At 39.9% G+C, this 22,121-nt stretch overlaps 1 protein-coding gene across 1 annotated transcript in view; it reads left to right on the plus strand.

The window, feature by feature from the left end:
• Positions 1-8,304: 8,304 nt before the first annotated feature.
• CERS3 (ceramide synthase 3) overlaps positions 8,305-22,121 on the plus strand; it is a gene marked incomplete at both ends in the record, with an annotated part of 60,660 nt that continues 46,843 nt past the window's right edge. The window contains 2 exons of the mRNA XM_084253056.1: positions 8,305-8,477; positions 15,630-15,747. Of these exons, the coding sequence (XP_084109182.1) occupies positions 8,305-8,477; positions 15,630-15,747 (291 nt within the window). The remainder of the gene's footprint in view (positions 8,478-15,629; positions 15,748-22,121) is intronic.

The raw sequence follows: 22,121 nt of genomic DNA on the forward strand, positions 1-22,121 counted from the left end.
ACTGTCTCCTCCACTGTCTTTTGAGCACTTGTCTGAACACTTGCATATGCCCACTCAGGGGTACTATTGTGATTAAAACAGGTGTAGCCCCTGCCATCGTGGATCTTGAAGTCTGGGGAGGAAATCAGGTAATAACCAAACAAGTGTGCAAATATATAATTACAAATTTGAGATATGTTATGAGAAAAAGGGAGCGGTGACAGAAGCTAGCAGAAATACTTCATTTAGCTTTGGAGAAATGGGGGAGCAGGGGGTCACAGAATGTCTGGATGAAGATCTTCGAGAGACTTGAATGAGACACGGAGGATGAGGAGGGACGTGGGGGTGATGCTCTAGGCAGAAGTCTGCTCACATGCTCCAAGACTAGAAAGAACTTTGTCCTTTGCTCCCAAGAATGAGGAAGCAGAGCTGGCTGGTGGGATCACTCACTGTGTGAGGGGCAGGGTGGTGCAGTGAGCCTGGAGAAGCAGAGGGTCCCATTCTCCAGGCCCAAGCCCCTCGCTTACAGGAGAATGCTAGGGAGAGGGCAGTGGGGAGTTGCTGGGGACCACATGCCTCTGGCAGACCATCCCCAAGGGGAATTCATCTGCACAGCAGCAAACTACTCTGCCTTCTGCTGTTCTGGGAATTACACTTCACTAACTCAGTAGTTAAGTGAGGAAGGGGCTGTCTGGACAGCAACCTAGATAAAGGAGTATGGTGAAATTTTACTGCAGAGCCAAGAGAAAAGAACAGCAGGAGGGGGATAGCCCTATCAGGATGCCAAGTGTCTCATTGGCATTTGGGAGATTTATTAGTTTTGCTGGGAAAATATCCCAAATAATGTTACTAACAATGAAAAGGTTTTGCCCTGGTAGAATGTGAGAGTTGGCTCCTGGAGCTGGTAATCTGAGCTTTAGAGAGTTGGAGGAGCGAAGGCGCCAAAGCACATCTTCCTGAAATCTTCAGTCATCACTTGATTTATAAGCAAACTACATAGTGTTAGAAGGGAAAAAGGAGAAGGCTGTCCCTTCTCATTTGAATTTCAGAGGCCTGTTTGACTTGCTCAGAATGACTTTAGCTTTTAGTTATTAGTATTAAAGTGAGCACATAAAGATGACTGGATATTTCCCTCAAGGCGGTCTGGGTCCAATCGGGACTGTAGTTGTGAAGCCTTGGCTAGGAGAAAGAACTCTAACGTGCAGGAATTATAGCTCCAGGAAGTAATCGTGATGCACATGGGGCTGAGAAAGGGCCCAAGAGAGGGACCCCACCCCCGGCGCTGTTGTGCTGACCTGTTGGAGAGGGCACAGAGGAATCTCTGTGGTGCCATCTCTATGGTACCATCTATGGTACCATCTGACTGCAAACCACCTCTCTGGAAATTCCCCAGAGGTAATATTATTACTACAGGGGGGAGATCTGTTGATAGGGAAGGGTCTGACTGGAAGTGATCTGCCACAAAACCCAAGGGAGCCAGTGGAATTGGGGACATTTGAAGCCCTTTGCTGGAGCGCAGCAGAGCCAGGAAGCCAGCTCTTTCCCCTGCAGTGTATCTGCACCAGCCTCTACTGACAAAGCTTCAAGACTAGCCAGAAAGGGAAAATAGGTGAAGGGACCAGATCCATTCCACAGAGCAACAACAACAAAAAAGTGAATATATGTAGCTGAAAGGCAATAAATGGACAGCTGGCACCAGCTCCATTCAGGAAGTACAGGAGGCAGAACAGATACGTATGATGCCCTCCACAAGGCACAATGTTAAAAGAAACCTAGGCTACCAATGGACTTATCCTGGAATAAGTCCCTTGACGTAGAAAAATATATACTATCATTGAGTCACAGGAGTTCTTCTAGACACACGTTCTGTATTCTAAGTATGAGTCCTTTGTACTGCAAATATTTTCTCCCAATTTGTGCTTTGCCTTTTTTTTCTCTCGATGGTAGTTTTGGATACACAGGTATCTACAGATCTACCTGGAAGCAATACAATATACAGTTCTTATTTAATTCTCCTTTGTTGTATTCTTCCCTAGATATTAACAAGAGTCACAGTCTAAGCTATTAGAGCAAAAGCGACCCAAACCCAGGGGCTTATATAATGTGCATGCTTGTTTCTCTAGCACTTCTCCAGATCTGGGTGGACCAGAGCAAATGAGCTAATTGGCAACAAAGATTGGTTCCATCCTGACATCCCGTTTCTAACTACCAGGAAGGAAGCTAGAAAGAAACCAGGATGCATAGCCTGGTCTTTAGGGAGATTAACCAAATCATATTCACTCTTGTGTCACTGACCCAGGCCTAGTCATAAGTAAATACATCTAGCGAAGGGGTAGGTTGAGAGATGTCTCACCCAGCAGGCCAGCCTTGTGCCCAAGAAAAATGTGGGGACAGGGTAGGACCAGTCACCAAAAGGCAGAATGAAGGATACTTAAGACATTCTGATCCCTCAACTACATCTTTGAAAGGATACCATATTTTTGTTGCAGATAATCTGAAGTTATTTTTTGCTTCTAAGTCTATTCTGTATTTCAAATTCAAGCTTTAAAATGAGATCCTTATACAGCTTAATTAATATAAGAGAAGTACTTAAATTTTTTTAAAGTTCAACTTATATATTTTATTGAGATAATGTTGGTTTACAACACTGTATGTTTTAGGGGTAGAGGCTCACACCTCTTCAAATCATGCCCACCCAACAGAGCACCAATAACACTCCATCATCGTCCACTGGACACCCTCGCCCCTTATCTCCCCATACTCCCTTCTGCTTTGGTAACGTCAGTCAGTTCTGCAGTCAAATTTCTAGGATTTTGGTTTAGTCCTGTCCCTTATTTGACTTATGGTTTATTTTGCTTACTATAATCCCTTACAGTTCCATCCATGTTATTCCGAATGGCAAGATTTCATTTTTCCTTAATATCTGAGTGGTATTCCATTGTGTGTGCATACCACATCTTTATCGACTCACCTGTCATTGGGCACTTAGGTTGTTTCTATAGTTTGGCAATTGTGAATAGTGCTGCAATGAACATAGGCGTGTAAATAGTACTTGGAGTTAAGTTTTTTTTTTTTTTTTTTTTTGCATTCGTCAGGTGAATACAGAGGAGTAGAATTGCTGCACCATATAGTAGATTTTTTAAAATATTTTGAGAAACCTCCATGCTGCTTTCCATGGAGGTTGACTAGTCTTCCTTCCCGCCAACAGAGAGAAGGAGTTCCTTTTTCTCCCTACTCCTGACAACACTTGTTTCTGTCTCTCTGATATAGGCCACTCTTACAGGTGTGAGGTGATAGCTCATTGTGGTTTTGATTTGTATTCTCTGATAATTAGCTATGATGAACATTTTTTTTTTCATCTGTCTGTTGGACAGACATGTCTTCTTTGGAAAAGTTCTTGTTTAGACCTTTGATTGGGTTATTTGGTTTCTTCTTGTTGAGTTATGTGATTTCTTTGTAGATCTTGGATATTAGCTCCTTGTCTGATGTGTGTTGTGCAATTATTTTCTCTCATTCAATGTTGTTTTGTTTTAATGATAGTTTCTTTCTCTGTGCAGAAGATTTTTTTAGTTTGATAATAATTGCATTTGTGTATTTTTGCTTTTGTGTCTCATACTGTTGGAATCAAGTCTCCAGAGACATCGCTGAAGCCTGGATTGTGGAGTGTTTTGCCCATTTTTTTTCTATGTACTTTAAAAATGTTATAAATCTCCTTGTAAGTTAAAAACTCTCTACACAAAGTGTAGGGTTTTTTTCTCCATTTTCATTTTCTTTTCAGTTTTCTTACAATTATAAGCCCAGGCGTTCATAAGCTTTTTAGGCACTGACTTAATCATCCATTGTAAGTATCCTTCCAAATTAAGTTGTTCCATCATTTGCATGGTCATATCCATTTGAAATGGCATAATTTTGAATGCTTTTAGGTTGGAAGTTACAGTTGGCTCATTCCTTACACTGTTCATGGGAGGCAAGTAGCTACTAATGATTTCCTCTGTGTTTCATCTTAAAGGCCTAACCAGTTTTCTTTGGCTGAGTTAGGGGAGTTAGTTCCAAAGAAAATACGAACCGACTAATGTAGATGAACATGTTTACCTGACCCTTTGCACCAAATATCAGAAATTGTTTTGCAACCCATAAAATGAATTTGTTTGTAGATTATTAAATTAGATATCATTTTTGGCTAGGGGATCGCTTCTTGATTGTTCAAAGTCTGTTCCAGACTCAGTAAGCCTTTGGTCTGTTCAGCCACCTCCTATGTAGCAAGTTTTGGGTAAATGATAATGAACTGGCAGGGCAAGGGCTTGCTCTTCTTGAGCTCACTTTCTTGGAATACTCTGGACCCCCTTATCAGGAAACTGGTCACCAGTTGTCAAAGTTCTCACTAAGTCTTACATCCCCCAACCATATTAGTCAAAGAACATCTGTGTGAACGATGATTCAAGAGTGTCTTTGACCTTATTGCTTGCAAAAGAACTTTATTAAACTTGACTTCTACCTAACTTCTCATTTCTCACTGTCCTCTAACAGATGTTTTCTGTTCTGTAGAGATATTTTCTTGTCACTCTCCTCTGAGGTAAGCACTGTAGAGTTATCTTCTAAGCTAATGTGGTATTTTACATTGAATGGTAATTATCCATCCAACCCCTACTGTCCAAAACTTCAGTTAAACTTGGTGTTCTTACCTGAGGAAAAGTTTCAGTGTCATATTTTTTTTAGTACATTACAAAAATGTTACTTCAAATAGTGATAAGTGTGTGGCCCAGATACTTTTTATTCCTCCAGGCCTAAGGTCAAATCAGGGTCCCTTCACCCTGTTGGCTCCTGTATCTATGAGAACAGAAAATGAGTCAGAAAAACCTACATTAGATAGTCTTTCCTGCAAACTGCTGGCAGCTGGAGCTGAGAATAGGATTTACGAATTCCACAGCATTAGTGGGTGGGAAACAGCTGGGCTGTGATGCCACCTCCATTACTGGCGCGTCCCCAAAGGAAAAAGAAATAACTGCAAGTATTTTTCTTACAAATATTTATTATTTTAAAAAATGACTTCAGATGTTTTCTATATCAATAAAAATAGAGGTTCATTTGATAATTTTATACCAAATAGGAATTACATGATTAGAGAATGTCCTGAGTAGCTGAACACAAAAAAAGGGGCTCAGAACAACCAGGAAGAGAACACAGGCGCTTGCTTCCAAGAGAATACCAAGCAGAGACTGGGGGTTATCGACAGTGGAAAGGTTTTTTTTTTTTTTAATGTATTTGTATCTATTTTACATCATTGTTCATTTTTGCACAATGTTTGCTTTCTCCTCTCAGGTGCAGTCCCATAAAATTCCCACCACCAGTTCCCCAGTAAGCCATCGCCATAGTCCCTTGTGCTCTTCCCTCTCCTGTTTTGATCCCTCTCCCTCCCCCTCCTCTGCTGAATGTCTCTGTTCTATAGTTGCCTGTTAATTTTTTTTGTTAATTTATTATGCTCAGTAAAATTTGAGCCAAATGACTAACAATGAGAGGTGGGGTACAATTTATGTGGGGCTTGTGGGGTTTTCAGACTTGAGTCATAGGCAGGGCCCCTGAATGAGAGATTCATTTGTTGCAAATGAGATTTTTTAAGGAAGGTGTTTTGTTGTTGTTTTCTAATAACTTGTGGGGGTTTGAAAATTGCAGGTTATCTCTCTACCTCCCTGTTTTTTAATTCTCCTTATCTGGGTGTTGTTGAAGTGTTGCAACCTTCAGACAGGGAGCACAGCGTGAAGCATCACCTCACTCGTGCAGGTCACGTGGCTTCCAGGCATAGTTTGACAGCTGTGACAGGGAGGCCAGCAGCCTCTTTCACACTGAGCAGGAAAACACCAAAAATCCTCAAGCAGTGACTCTGAGTGACAATGTCCACTTTGAAACTTAGAGAAGGAACAGAAAATGGGAGAGAAAGAAAAGAAAGGAGACGGATGAGTGAGTGCAAGGCTGAGAGATCAGAGCCAAGCAGAGGGTGAGGGACTGCCCCAGTGGCTGCTGCTCTTCCTCAGTTACCACGCAGGAGTCCTCACATCTCCAGTCAGGCAGGCATGCTTGCTTGGAGGCCACAGCGTGCACCTCTTTTTTATTATCCTAAACAAGGGACATTATTGGAAGTGTGTCACAGCACTGAAGGAAGACTGATGAGCCAGACTTGAAAGACCAAGGAGCTGGGAGATGTTGTCTTTTCAGCAGCAGCCTCACCTGCATCTTCTGCCTCTGGGTATCACTGTCTGCACCATATTCTAAGTCCAGAGAAAAGCACCCAGTTGGCTGAGTCACACCCACTGCCAGCAGGGGGGAGATGGTCCACCGTGGCTTTCAGAGTGTACCCTATGAAGTGCAATTTCCTGGCCACCTTGGGCTGGATGGTGGCCACCTCCAAAAGAGCACATCCAGCCCCTAGGCTCAGGGTCAGACAACTGTGAAGGGTGCCAGAGGCACTGGCTATGGGTTGGCACTGCGTGACGGCCTTAGGAACAGCTGCTAGAAGGCTGAGAGAATGCACCCTGTTTCTAACCAACAGAGATTAAAGGAGATTCCAGTTCTCATTCTCTCAACCTCATTCCTCTCTCTGTGAGCCTTTGATATCATCTTGAGGAAGTAAAGAGTTGGCAGAGAGGCGTAGACAGGGCTGCTGGGCCTGCTACCTGGAGAGTAATGCAGCTCATGGCTGTGAGTGAAGCACAGCCTCTTCCTCTTGGGGAGAGCTGCTATTCCTTCAGGGGGATAAGTTGAGTATTGTTTTTTATGGCATGCAGCCCCCAACACCCTCCCAACCCCCCTGTGAAAGTCATGAACTTTAAAATCATGCTGAAGTTTGAATCTGGATGTAATTTTTCCTTCATTTATTTGTTTGCCTGGGATCATAGATACAAGCATGACTCAGGTGAATTTGGAAGATTAAAACTTAAGTCTCATAAATAAAGTGATCAGAAGCTTCCACATGATGTTCACTATGAGCCTTGGATTTAAAGGTGGAGAGGTTAAAGGGGGGTGAAGCTCAGAAGGAAGCTTCTCAACTCTTGTTTTCGTTGTTTTTTGAGATATTTACATCCCACAAAATCCACTCATTTAAAGTGTGCAATTTACAGTTTTTTAGTTTATCCACAGAATTGTGCAACCAACACTACATTAAATTGTTGAGTATTTTCATCACCCCACAAGGAAACTCTATACCCATTAGTTGTCACCCCACTTCTCCCATGTGCGCTGGCCCACCCTAAGGCACTGCTAACTTTCTGTCTCTGTAGATTTGTGCACTGTGGGAACTTTGCCCTGTGGACTCATACACCTTGGAGTCGGCGCCAGGCCTCTTTCATGTAGCCCACACCACAGTATGGCACCTTCCATTCTGTTCTCTTGCGTACCCCTGGGCTGGAACTGCGTACCCCTGGGCTGGGTCACGTGGGAGCTCTGTGTCTCAGTTCCCAGGCCTTTGGATGTTCCGCAGAGGCAGTGCCATTTTACTTTCTTCCCTCAGTGTATGAGGGTTTCAGTTTCTCCACATCCTGCCAAGCCTTATCTTTTAAATTATAGTCATCCTTCCTAACAGCCTTTTCATCAGCTCTCACTACCTCCTCCCAAGTCCAGATCCACGTCAGTCCTGACTCATTCGTGAGCTTCTGAAGTCTGGAGTCGTCCCTCTAGCCCCAAATCCTGATAGACAGGAAGTATTTGGTAACTCTTTTTTGATTATCTTTACTCCACCATGTGGAATTTACCCCCACCCCAGGGGAGAATAAATTACAGTGAAACAATTAATACATGGCAGCGAAGGCATCCTGTCTGCAAAGTCTGAATTAGTGCTACTTTTGATGAGTATGTCTGTGAACAGCATATGAGGGACAGAATGGAGTAAAGAATGATCTCACCAGAGTTCAGTTCTCCTGGTGAAGATTTATACATGACTTGGAGTTTTCATAAGATTACCTTTGGCTTATTGAAGTTGTAGAGATTATTGTTCAATTATTTTTTTTTTTTTACCGTAGACTCATGTAAGGGAAAGATATGTGCCCATGATGTTAACATATGTTCTGCTGAAAGTGTGAAGAACGATGTCTTTGACTTGTTTACATGTTACAGCCAAAGTCATCCTGAGAGTACATGCTTGCAGGATAATCCTGTTTAATGCAGTGAAGAGTCATGAAACTATAGTATCGAATTGTCATTAAATCTTTGGGTTCTGTTCTTGCTTTCTTTCGGAAATTCTCTTTTTTGGGTAAGCTGAGTAAATGTGTTCAGTGTTATCTTGATTTTAACTATGTGTTTTACAAGTCTAATGTGTTCTTTTTCCATCTCTCTAGAATGTTTCAGACATTTAAAGAATGGTTTTGGTTGGAAAGATTCTGGCTTCCTCCAGCAGTAAAGTGGTCAGATCTTGAAGATCACGATGGACTCGTCTTTGTAAAACCTTCTCATTTATATTTGACAATTCCATATGCTTTGGGCTTGCTGATTATCAGACATTTCTTTGAAAAGTAAGTAGTGTTTATGTGTCTTTCCTTCCCGGTCCCCTGCTTTGCCCCCCCTCTGGAACAATAGAATCTTGGTAAGATCCTTAAAGAATCTGTTGTTTAGAGGTTGCCACTAATGGGCTACAGATTCTTGGGGAGTTCATGTAACAAATGCATACTAAATGTTATCTGGAAGCTAAATGGTAAAAATTGCAAAGACAGATGTACTGAGCACCTTAGTCTCACGCTGAAGAAAGTGGAGTTCCAGGTCATCCAAGGATCACAGAACTTAGGAATGTCGGTGACAACCCGGGAACTCAGCTGATCTTCCAGAACGCAGCTGGCTGACAAAGAGCATGAGCGCTTGGAAAGGCAGTGTCTTCTAGAAGAGTCCGTGACTAGGGGCTGCATTGTCATTCTTAAAAGTCTATAAACAATAAAAACAGATCATTAAAGACCCAACAATATTGCTTTATAGGGTAGTTTATTTTAAAGGTTTTTTTTTGCAAGTTTTAATAGCAGCTCTTCATTCCAAAGTATAAGGAAATCAAAGAATATTAATTTTCTTTCTCAGAAAAAAGTAAACTTTTCTTTTTCTTAATTTAATTTAAATAGATATTACTTCCAACCTTTTTTATTAAAACTGTACTCGTGTTATGATGATGGGAGATAAATGTCCATCTGTAATCTCTGTAGTTGTCGCTATTAATTGTCTCTATTTCAAAAAAATGTTATTAGCACATTAATTTTTTTGGAGCAATGTCAAATTTGAATGTCAAGAGTTGGAAAAAGTTGAGACAAAATCAGATAAAAATCATTTTGTCTAAGGCTAACTGTAATACAGATCATATGTTTATAACCATTTGCAGCATCTTTATCTCAAGACTTAGTTGACCTACTCTGTTTCACGATCTCTTCATGAGGTTTCTATATAAATAGCAACTTCACTTGGGCCAACAATGTGCCATTGCTGTTGGGAGGATGAAAAAGCACCAGGACACCACTAAGCTCTAGCTGAGAACATTTGGGAGTGTTCTTCCTTTTTGATAGTTAATTCAGCTTTCTACTCACATGTTTGGATTTGTCAAAGAATACATAAATAACGTTGACATTTGCCACTGCACTTCTAAATTGACAAATTTCTCTTTACCATCCTGAAATAATTCCTGTTCTTGCATAATATCTAGTGGTTTTGAATTTAGCATTTGTGACCTCTACTTTATTTGCAGTGTTGATTTCCTTGTGCTTGTCCATTCCCCCAAAATGGACAGCTCCATTTTTACATTTTGATAGGGACTGTGAATGAGAAAATACTTTTGGTTGCCAAAGCAGCACATCTGTGGAGGCCCGACTTGTGACATCTTAGGCTTGACCTCTCCAACAGCTGTCAGGAAGAAATCTGTTCTTCTTAGCTCCTGACACCTTCTTGCTTTTTCTCAAGGGCTTAAGTATAGTCTATGTCATCCTTCTTATCTCCTTATAACTTACCTCTAATTCACCTTAAATTTTTCCATGCTGTGATACTATAGAAAACTAGGTGTTGTTCCACTAGTCTCATGTCTTTAAAAATATTAACAGAAGAAAGAAGGGAAATTTAACGTGGCAAAGAGATCATGTTTTTTGAAGTATAAATATTTTTTCCAGGGCCTCTGTATCATTTGTATTAATTAAACCATTTGTTATATAATTATATACATTTATTATATAAATAATAAATAAAATTTACTAATAACTTGTGTTTGTATAGAAACTTACAGTTTAAGTGGTATATAAAATATCTCAAATGGTAAAAGCTCAGTCAATAAAAGGAAAGGTAAGTGTCTTGTCTGGAATCCCACAGTTAGTACATAAGGAGGAAATCTGGGACTTGAACCCATGTGTAATGATACCAGATTTAGGGGCATTGATTTTTTACTTCCCTCTACACCTGTTCTTTCTGAACTCTCACAGTGAAATACTCCTGATGGAAAAAGAGAGCAAATTATTACTCTTGGGAAAACAGAAGACCTAGCTTAAAGGGATGATAACAAATGTAAAATTTTCTGCGCTATCTTAAACATCTGTGTAACTGACACTATAATATATTTATCACAAGATAGTCTCCTTCTCTTGTCTCAGACGGTGCTTATGTTACACGTTCTTATTCTATGAAATGAGCAAGAGTTGGGACTTGGCTAAGTTACTCAAAGTTAAACACTTGTGAATAAACACGTTATTTCAACATACAGTTCCAGGAGAGTCCAAGGCAGGGACAGAGGTGGTAAAAATCACAAGGTAATTTTTTCTTTTACTTAATTATACAACAAACACATTCCCAGGTTCTCACATAGCCACTCTCTATATAAGGGCCTAATATAGGCTAGTGTGTCCATTGTTTTCTACAGATAGGTGGGGTGCACATCTGTAGCAATTCACAGGAGTTGAAAAGGGATGGTTAACCAACTTCCCTAAAGTGGAATAATCTCAAGCTCTGCACACTACACTTAGGTGTTATCTGAGCCTTGAAATGCTCCAGACACTTTGTTCTCACATATCAATAAGTACCTCTGATTAAACTCTGGTCAAAGAATCTTTAAATCTTTAGGAACTGGGAATCAATCTTATGCCAGTAGACTATTGTCTCTGTTTACAAGTAGTTAAACTACACAAGCTTAGACATCTGCCTAGGGTTACCTTCCCTCTCTTCTGTAAAAGAACATGGGGGAGAGAGGAAGGAAGTGGAATCTAGAATCACAGATAAAAGCAGTGCTAAATGAAGGGGAGGCTCTCAGAATTCTGTGTGGGGCCATTTGGAAGCTCAGTTCTGCCCTATGGCCTGTTAATTAACTTAACTTTGAACCATTTACATGGCAGCAGGAGTTCACCATTCCTTTTTTCTTTCCATATCAATAAACTGAAAGTTCAGACAAATTAATTGATAAAGTCCTTCTAGAGCTAAGACCTGTCATTTACCTTCTCTTTTCATTTCAGTTTATGAAGTATTTATTGTGCTTTTTCCTTTGTTCCTTTTTCAAAATAGATTTTTTAATTAAGTACCTAGTTATCTTATTTATAGTTACATTAAAGTGGTAGATTTTCTAGATTTATTTGAGAAGGTAATACTGAAGTAAAAACTATTTATATACTTCATCTTTTCTACAAAAATGTTATATCTGTCCTTGAAGCCTGGACATGCTAACAAACAGGACCGTATTTCTCTTCTTTATTTAGTGATTTTAATATAGATGTGTTCTTTATATCACCAAGTATGCTATGCATGTGTGTATTTATGCAAATGTGTATACTCATTCATACACGTGTCTCTCAATGACCTTTGGAAAGGGATTGTCATACTTCATTTGGCTCAGAGATTGATTGTATTCCCTTACTGCATAAATCTTCTTTGGCTCAATCCTTCTTTGCCTTTATTTTTCCTAATTTCTTATTTCTAACATATGAGGAGATCGCATTGCATGAATATAATTAAGAACACTACCACATTAAATCATTTTGTGTCTGTGTTATTCTACCAGCGAAAACAATGAGTATTTTTCCCAAAAAAATTCAAATGGTAGGTTGAATAAATGAACCTACTCCCTTATTTGTCCAAAACCATGTCAAATATGTTTTTTTGAGTTGTTGTTAGTTTTATAGATGTCTTGGTTTTTTGTTTTATTTGGACCTTTAGTGCAAAGGAATGAATCATATTCCTCAAATCATAGCATGTTGCCTTTGCTCTGGATAAGCCTCTTTTGATTGATTGATTTGAATTAATTTTTCATTAATTATCCTTTCTCCCCATTTTCTACTCCCATTCCATTCCCTGCTGTGTTCTAATATATTTCATGGGTTCTTGTTTGTATGACCTAGTAGAACGTGTGTATAAACTTGAAGTGCATGTATTGTTAGTTGACATCAATGGTAAGGTGATAAGACCTTATTTTGTTTCTTCTTTTATTAAGTATAGATCATGTTCTATGATCCATACACATTGCTCTCTACATCTGGTGCATAATTAGTTTGTTTTTATATGTCTCTGAAATGTATGAGCCATTTCCAGGAGAACTTAGTTCATCTGGAAGTTGACTTGGCATATACATTTTATGAAATTATCCTAGGAAACTTTTTATTCTACTCCCAGGGTTACAAAAAATGAATTGAAAGACTAAATGATCTTTCAAACTAAAATTTCCAGCATTTAATTAAACACAGAAGCTTTTCTAAGTAGGTAGGTACAAGAATAGACTGATCTGGCAGAAGGTAGAATCTTTGTTATAATTGGAAGAAGAATAGAGGTGCATTATTTTTTAAAAATTAGTTTTGTTGAGATGTGATTTACAAACAATAAAGTTCAGTTAAAATTTGATACATTCTAACAAATGTGTACAGTCATATGACCATCATCACAATTATGATAGAGAAGGTTCCCATCAGCTGACGTATTTCCTTATACCCCTTTCAGTTAATCCCCTCTCCCTCCCTACCAGACCTTGACAATCACAGACATACTTTTGCCAGTATAATTTTGCCTCTTTAAGGGTTTTCTGTGAATGGAATCATATAGACTATATGTAGTTTTCTGTTTCTGACCTTTGATTTAGTATAGTGCTTTTGAGAGTTGTTTTTCATGTTGTTATGTGTATCAGTGATTCCTGATCATGGCTGAGTGGTCTTTTAAGGTATTGATATGGCACGATTTATTTATTTATTTATTTATTTATTTTTAAGATTTATTTATTTATACAAGCACTGGGTACAGTCAGAAGCACGGGAGGGTGAGAGAATTCACCAGAGCCAGAACGGGGAATAGAACAGGCAGACTGACGAAGTACACTGCTGAGGGGAGCAGCGGGCACGGCAGGAGAGGTCTGTTGCGCCATGTGGGACTCTCGCCGGTGGCCAGGGATTGAACTGGCACTGCAGAGGCTGAGGGCAGCTTTGCAGCCCAGCACTCAACTGCTGCGCCACCAGGGGAGGCCCAATTTATCTTTTAAATAGCTGATGCAAATTTAGCTTGTATATAGTTTTGGGTTACTATGAATGTAGCTGCTACGTACATTTAAGTACAAGAATTTATTTGGGCATCTGCTTTTATTTCTCTTAGTAAATGACTAAAATGTTTGCTTTTCAAAAAGGTATTATATATGTATATACACATATATACACACATACAATGGAGTATTATTCAGCAATATAAGGGAATGAATTACAAGTACATGCTATGACATGAATGGACCTCCAAAGCTTTAGCCTCAGTGAAAAAAGTGAGACACAGCAACCACATATTATATGATTCCATTATATTAAATAGCCAGAAAGGGCAAAGCTATAACTGCAGAAGATAGATTAGTGATTACCTGGAGTGGGGATAACAAAGGATAGAGTAACAGTAAATATGCATGAGAGATCATATTGGGGTGATTAAAATGTTCTAAAGCTAACTCATGGTGATTGGTAATTTTTCTAAAAAATAATCATTGAATTATATGATATGCCAAAAATACCCTAATAGTTATTTTAAAAAGACATTGTCAATTAAATAAAAAGACAAGCCAGAGACTGGGAGAAAATATATATAAATCTATATTTGAAGAGGATCCTAAACTCAGGATATATAAAGACTCATAACGCAATAATAACAGCAGAATGCACATTCTCTCACATGCTCAAGGAACTTTCTCCAGGATAGACCATATGTTAGGTCATAAAACAAGTTTCAGTGAATATAAAAGGATTGAAATTGTACAAAGTATTTTTCTAGTCACAATGATATTAAATTAGAAGTCAATAAATAAGGAAATTCAGAAATTAGCAAATATGTGGAAATTAAACAACAAACTTCTAAATAAGAGTGGTCAGAGTATGAGTATGAGTATGTAATCAGAACATACTTTGAGATTAATGAAAATACCCAAATTGATGAAATGTGTGAAAGCAGCGCTTAGAAGGAAATTGATAGCAATAAACAGATTTAGCAAAAAAGAACTATCTCATATCAATAATCTAACCAACAAACACTTTGAGAAACTAGAAAAGAAGAACAAACTAAACTTAAAACAAGCAGAAGTTAGGAAGTAATAACAATTAGGGTAGAAAAATCAATGAAAGCTATATACTTAGTAAAATTGCTGGAATTAAAAAGGCTAGAAACACCAAATTTGTCAGGGAGGTGATAGGAATCTGTCACATTGATGGTGGGAATGCAGAATGGTACAGACAGTTTGGAGAATAGTTTTCTAGTTTTTTATAGAGTTAAATGTCTGCTTGCCATGTGACTTATCTACACATTTCTATGTATTTCCCCAAGAGTGATGCCATCTTTTCATATGTTAGCACTTCAAATAGGAACAGAGCAGTTTCTTTAATATCACCAAATAAAAATGTTTAATAACAAAACTTATTTACGTTAATGCCTGAGAGTCTTGAAAATACAACTATAAATGGAATGACTTATTCTAATTTCTAGATATTGTGTATATTTGGGTTTTCATAAAGTAGATTTTAGAATTGTGCAAGTGTGTTTTTTTAGTTATTGATTTTATATAAGGTCTCAAAATTTGCTCTCCTTGATTGACTGTAGGTAGCCTCTGTGCAATATGAAGCAATGACTGACTGATCTCTCATTTAGAATATGAAGTTGTATTTGGGCATTTGGGTTATTTCCAGATTGTGCCTATTATAAATAGTGCTGCAGTAAAGATAAGGGTACAACAAAAAATAAACTCATGCAATTTGCAGCAATACGGATGGAGCTAGAAGGAATTGTGCTCAGTGAAATAAGTCAGAAGGAAAAAGAAAAATATCGGATCGTTTCACTTATAGGAGGAATATAGGGGAACCAAATAAGACATTAGTGTAAAAAAATAATAACAGTACAAAACACAACAAAGCAAAAACAGACAATTATAAACCAGAGACATTGTACAGGGGAGGAGGGAGAGGAATCAGAGGGAGGGAGGGAGGAGCACAGGGGACTGAGGTGATGGTGCACGGGTGCCTTGGGGAAGGAAACTATGGGAACTACACCTGAGGGGATATGGGGGGGTGGTGGAAAAAGCAAACATTGTTTAAAAATGAACAATGTTGTAAAAAATATATAAATAAAAAATAGAATATGAAGTTATAGCTCGAATTTTTTGTTGTCAACATAGACTCAGTCTCAGGTTTTGAACTTACTTTCTTTTCATAATTTTGTAGGCTTATTGCTGCACCTCTAGCAAAAGCATTTGGCATTAAAGAAGGAGGTCGAAAGAAGGTTCCACCAAATACCATCTTAGAAAATTTTATCAAACATTCTACAAGGAAACCATCTCGAGTAAGTACAAATTCTTTGGTTTTGGATTTTAAGATCTCCTTTCTCAGTTTTCTAGTTATCTGTGGCTTACCTCATCTGTGCAGGAAATCTATCTCAGTTGACTGGCAAATATTTTGATTCATTTTTATTTTTTTCTTTGTTCTAATGACAGATTATAGATAACATTCCAAGCATAATATAAAATCACAAATAAATACTAAAATACAAAACAACAAATGTTAACCATTGAACTATGGTACTCAACTCCAGTGTTGAGCACTAACAGCCAATACTGCAATTTGGGTATAAAGATCAATATTTAATTTCTAGTGGTGGGCTATATGCAAATTGTGCTGATCAAAAAGTATCATTGTTAGAGTAAACCGTGTCTGACACTTTCGATCATTAGGACACCATCACCGTACATGACACACACTATATAAATGTCCATTGTGATCACTTTCATGAATATGAAACTTTATTTTATCCAAGGTCTCAACACACTCAGAAACATGCCATACATCCCCACCCTCTGAGAGAGAATTTTCAGGAAAGTCAAACTTCTCTTTACAAAACAAGGTGTGTCATGAGATATTATGGTGTACCGCATGGTTGTATACCAAAGGAAAACTGTCTGGATCCTGATAGTGTCCAGGAAAGTCTAATTTCATTATATTTCCTTAGTTAAACATGACAGAGAAAAAAAAAACCTCCCCAAAGTGGCATGCTGTCCCGATGAACCCTGACTCCTGTCACCAATAATCCTTAAGGTATAAGCTAATACAGTTTTAGGATTAATCAGTTTTCAAGGTACCAGAGCTTTCCTTGCTGAATTCAGCTGCTGCTTCTGTGACTGTTTCTGTCACTGATCTGTGAGGCCCCTGTTGAGGTGTGACCACGTGGCATGGGGTGTTATGTTTGGAATGGGTCACAGTGAGCCAGTGCTGCCCCCAGCTTGCTCTGCTCTCTGCTTCAGTGTCTGGCTTCTCTTTGTTTAGAAGCAGGGCAATCTGAGAAGACCACATCTCCATGTGTTCTTTCCTAAATGACTATAGTTGTCCATCTAAGCACTTGTCTTACTGCTGGTGATAAAAATGCCTAAATAGCATCTTACGTTTTTCTAATGGAAAATCCTTTAGCCGTGTTTGTGAAAAGTGAAGACTCTTTTAGAGAGTCCTGATTATCTTTCTTTGATTTTGTTTGAGAATAAATAACTTTGATGATACCTTGTATAAAATGTTAAGAACAGAGCTGGGTTATCAGTTACCTGCTGTCTTTGGGATAAAGAACCTCTAGTCAGCTTTTCAGGATATTTAAAGTGATGTAGTAAATTTGGCCTTTATCAGTGTTTCCTGTGATGGACAGAAAAAGTCATGTGATAATTAAAGAAAAACTAAGAAAAGTCAGAAGAGATTTAGAGATTATATAATCTTTTCTTTTCATGATTGAAATGAAGAAATTAAGGTCCACCAGGAGAAGAGCTGTCCAAGATCAAACAGCCAATTAGTGACTGAATCCAAAGCGGGAGCCCAATCCTGGCTCCCTGTTCAGTGCCATTTCTGTTATGCCCAAGTGGCTTCGTTATCTGTGAATGAAAGTTAAATATGTGTTTAAAAGGTTGGTGCTTTGTTTGCAGTAACTGTTCTAACTCAATTGACATTACAGTATGACTTACTGTAGACACAACTTGTACATTTGCATCAGGTGGAACAAGAAATGTTATACATCAACCCTAAAGTATTAGAGAGCTTCATATACTAACCAAGAGATTGAAGGAAGCAATTGAGATGTTCAGTTTATGTTGTTAGTAGATTGCAAAATTAAGACAGGATTTGTTTAGTATATCAAGCGAAGAGCAAGCTGACCAATAAAATAGGTTAAAAGTGCTAGAAATGTGGGCCTCCCCTGGTGGTGCATCGGTTGAGCACTGGGCTGTGAAGCTGCCCACAGCCTCTGCAGCACTGGTTCGATCCCACATGGCGTGCAGACCTTTCCTGCTGTGCCCGCTGCTCCCCTCAGCAGTGTATTTCATTACTCTGCTTGTTCTGCTTCCTGCTCTGTCTCTGGTGAATTCTCTCACCCTCCCGCACTTCTGACTGTACCCAGTGCTTGTATGAATAAATAAATCTTTAAAAAAACAAGTGCTAGTAATGCAATAGAGTAGATGAAGGAAAAGTACATGACTTAGTGACTTCAGCTGTGGAAAGAAAATAAAGTAACAATACCTTCACATGTTAACTTGACCAACGTCATTTAGATAGGACTTTGCTTAATTTGTGGGTGAGGTAAGACAAGTTTCTGGGGGCACCAAAAAGATTTTTGTGTTCATCAAAATATGACTAACTCTAGCAGATTATTCTACACCTATAATGGAAGAATATTGCTTTGTTAAAACAGGTAGAAAACACCTGGCTTAATAAAACAATCGGATACCCGAGCCTGAGAATGCTTCTTTAGCTGCTGTAGATTGCACCCATTAATACAAAGGCATTTCAGTATATGCACCATCAACTTGGACTGCTTAGCACAGAGGCTCTGAAACATAATATTAGTGAGACCCAAATATTATATACATGAACCTCCAGTGAGAGTTTTGATATATGATTTTGCACAATTGTTTTATGACTGTGTATGTGCAGCTGTATGTCCATTATTAATGTGTGTGCGTGCGTGTGTGTGCATGTGTGTTTGTCATTTCAATAACAACTTCAAGATGTATTGGGAGAGAGCCATGGTAACAGACCAACAGTTCTCTCCAATAGACTAATTACTCTGCTATGGTAAAAAGTAGTAACAGAAGAGCTTATTATCTATCCTTTTCTCTTAGCAAGAGCATGATGACTAATTCCAAATAAATAGGTAGTTCTGAAAGAGATCTAAAGAAAACATGGCTGTAAGACTGACCAAAAGGCAGTGATCATGGTCAATAAGGGCATTTCAGGTCGCTAGCTTGTCTCATTCATAGATTCAAATATCTTCAGAGCAAAAATCTGTGGAGATTTGTAGTTCGTTTTACAGATGAGCCCTGTGAGTCTCTCAGCCCCACTCAGTGTACCCCCTCTCTGTTGCTGCTACTCTCCTTAGACTCTGCCCATGAGGCTTTCCCTTCACTCTCTATAGCACAGAGACTAAAAATGGAGATTGTGAGGATGGACCCTGTGGACCAAGACTCTGGTTCTGCCAGAGACTGTATGTGGAGGTGGGCAGACTGCCTCAGTTTCCTCCTTTGTGAATTTCACATGATTATGGCATTTATGACACCACCTCTTGTGAGGACTGAATTCAGCACATAGTAGATGCTCAGGAAGGACTATTTGTGATCTGTTTCTATCATGTACTGATTTCTTCAGGAGCATTTTTAAACATCTCTTTCCAGTTCAGATTTTCCTGAGGGAACATCATTTGATGCTTAATCATGCTTATTTCCTTTCCCATAATGTCTTCCACAATTTTGTGAATTTATATGTTCTTTAAATGCTTATTTCATATATTAATGAAAGAAAACACTTCTAGAGACTTTTGTTTGCAAGAGGATGTCTATCCAATAATATCGTAGTGTATGAAGGCAGTACTGCCAAGACTGACTTTCCATCAGCTTCATCTGCTCCAAAACAAAACAAAAAAATGCTTCATATCATGCTCAGTCACTATCTTCTAGATGCACTTATTAAGCAGATATGTGTAGAAAGATGGTATAATAACATTGTATTGTCCTCAGATCTGGGAAAGTTCCAGTAGACAGAAACTGTTTTGGTCCCTGCTAAATCTCCAAAGCCCAGAATGGTGCCTGGCCCTAGTGAGTGGTCTTTTTAGCTGTTTTCAAATGATTGAATGAATGACACATTTCAAACATTCATGCTAGACCCCAGCTCTTTCCCTCTAAAGCCATACAGGATAAAGAGCTGTAGCATTTCAGAATACGTCCCGCTGTAGCATTCAGAACATGTCCTGCTGTGGACCAAGCAATGGGATTTGAGTATGTCCTGTTTGGGAGAATCTGTTCCTACTTGAAACTATTTGAGAAGTAAAAGAATACTTTTTTCTTTATTCATTACCAGTCCATTGCCTCCTTCCTGGGTTCCCCTCATCTGCAGCATGCTTTAGCAGGAGGTATCACAGTCACACTCAGGCCCCCAGACCTTCTCACCACTCCTGGGAGGCAGGAAGCGAACACCTTCATTGTCATCACCCCATTTTCAGAGGGGGTCTGGTGAATGTTTAAGGCTGCATAGCTAGGAAGTAGCAGAGCTGGATCTCTTGCTTCCACTTGATTGGCATATTCAGTGGCCCCAATGCCTGCCCACCTCTCTCTTCCTGGAGGGAGTGTGATGAGCCTGGTGCTGCCTGGGCTCTTATCCAAACCTCCAAATGTGTCTGGCCTGCAGTGCCAGCCTCTTGCAGTGAGCCTGGTCTCACTCACCTGCCTTCTTCTACCCTGCAAGGGATGCTATAAAGATGCAAATATCCTGTAACTCTCATGGTAAGTTCCAGACAGGACCGTCTTTGAAGTGGCCTTAGCCACCTCTCCTGTCCTCTCCTTTCTGCGCAGTTCTGCACTGCAAGGCTCCTTTCTGTTTGCACCCCTTCTCACCTTCCGGCACCCCTCTTGTGCCAGCCTCATCTGCACAGCCTCATGTGCCAGCTCTCTGCCAAGTCCTTCCTTCTTCATCTTCTCCTTTGTGGGGCATTTTTTAGGCTGCAGCTTAAGTGTAACTTCCAGGACCCGCCAAGGTAGTTAGATGCACAGTACCCAAATACCTCCAGTCTTAGCACTCCTGGTGTTTTGTCATTCCTACCTTATTTTCTGCCCTCCTTCCCAGGCAGTCTGGACCATGTGAAGCGGAGACACGCATCAGTCTTGTTCACTTAGGTACTTAGGCTAGGCGATGCCTGCCAGAGGGGGCACCACAAGTAGGTGCCAACTCAGTCTCCTAAAAAAGACAAAAAATAACAATACAAAACACCACAAAGCAAAAACGGACAATTATAAATCAGAGACATCCTGCAGGGGAGGAAGAGGGAGAGGGATCAGAGGGAGGGAGGGAGGAGAACAGGGGACTGAAGTGATGGTGCACAGGTGCCTTGGGGAAAGAACTCTATGGGGACTACACCTGAGGGGGTGGGGGAAGCAAATATTGTTTAAAAATGAACAATGGGGCCTCCCCGGTGGTGCAGCGGTTGAGCGCTGGGCTGTGAAGCTACCCGCAGCCTCTGCAGCGCCGGTTCGATCCCCGGCCACCAGCGAGAGTCCCACATGGCGCGCGCAGACCTCTCCTGCCACGCCCCCACTGCTCCCCTCAGCAGTGTACTTCTTCAGTCTGCCTGCTCTGCTCCCCGCTCTGGCTCTGGTGAATTCTCTCACCCTCCCGTGCTTCTTACTGTACCCAGTGCTTGTATAAATAAATAAATAAATCTTTAAAAAAAAGTTTAAAAAATGAAAAATAAAAATGAACAATGATGTAAAAAATAAAAAAATATATTAAAAAATAAAAATAAAATATCAATTGGTTAAAAAAAAGATAAAGCAAAATGCAACAGGTGAACCCTTAAACTATAAAAAAGTAGCTCCTAGAAGGGCAGTCTGCAAGGGAATGGTATAATAGGGGCTGTATTTTTTTTTTTGCCTTTTTTTGCATTCTCTTCAGATTAAGGGATAGGCCTGCAGTTTAGAGTCCGTAGGAGCTGGCAGGTGTCCTGGCATGAGAGGTGCCTTATGAATTTTGTCCCCTGCACAATTGCATGAACTTTGTGTTACAGCATAGCAGATGCCACAGAGCCACAAAGCATTGGGTGACCCACTGGGCACCCCCACAGTCTTCGTCTGGTCCTCACAGTGTTGCTCCATGATGGACTTAAATGGACTTTGATGTGCTGGCCAACAGTGGAAGCCTGATGCCCTCACATCACACTTCTGGGGGCTGCTCCCTGGGTGCAGGCAGAGGATTCCCCCTTGCTGCCCTACGGGGCTCCTACTCATTTTCAACACTGACTCTGAAGACCAGCTTCAGGCAATGTGTTTTTCTTACGGTAAATTAAGAGAAAGCTGAAATATTTCTTGTACTCATGTTGAAATGTGAAAGATCAAGAGAGCTGATGTGTCAAAAAACAATGACAGGCAGGGCCTCCCTGGTGGCGCAAGGGGTTAAGCACAACCTGTGAAGCTATCCATAGCCACTGCAGCAGGAGTTCGATCCCTGGCCAGGGAGCTGTCCGCATGGCACAGCAGACTCTCCTGTCTCACCCCCTCCTCCCCTCAGCAGTGGATTTCAGTGGATCTGCCTGTTCTGTTCTCCGCTCTGTCTCTGGTGAATCCTCTCACTACCACCCCCACACCTCTGGCCTGTACCCCAGTTCTTGTATGCATAGATAAATAAATCTTTAAAAAAAAAAAACAG

The sequence above is a fragment of the Talpa europaea genome (assembly GCF_964194135.1).
Source record: "Talpa europaea genome assembly, chromosome: 14".
NCBI lineage: Eukaryota > Metazoa > Chordata > Mammalia > Eulipotyphla > Talpidae > Talpa > Talpa europaea.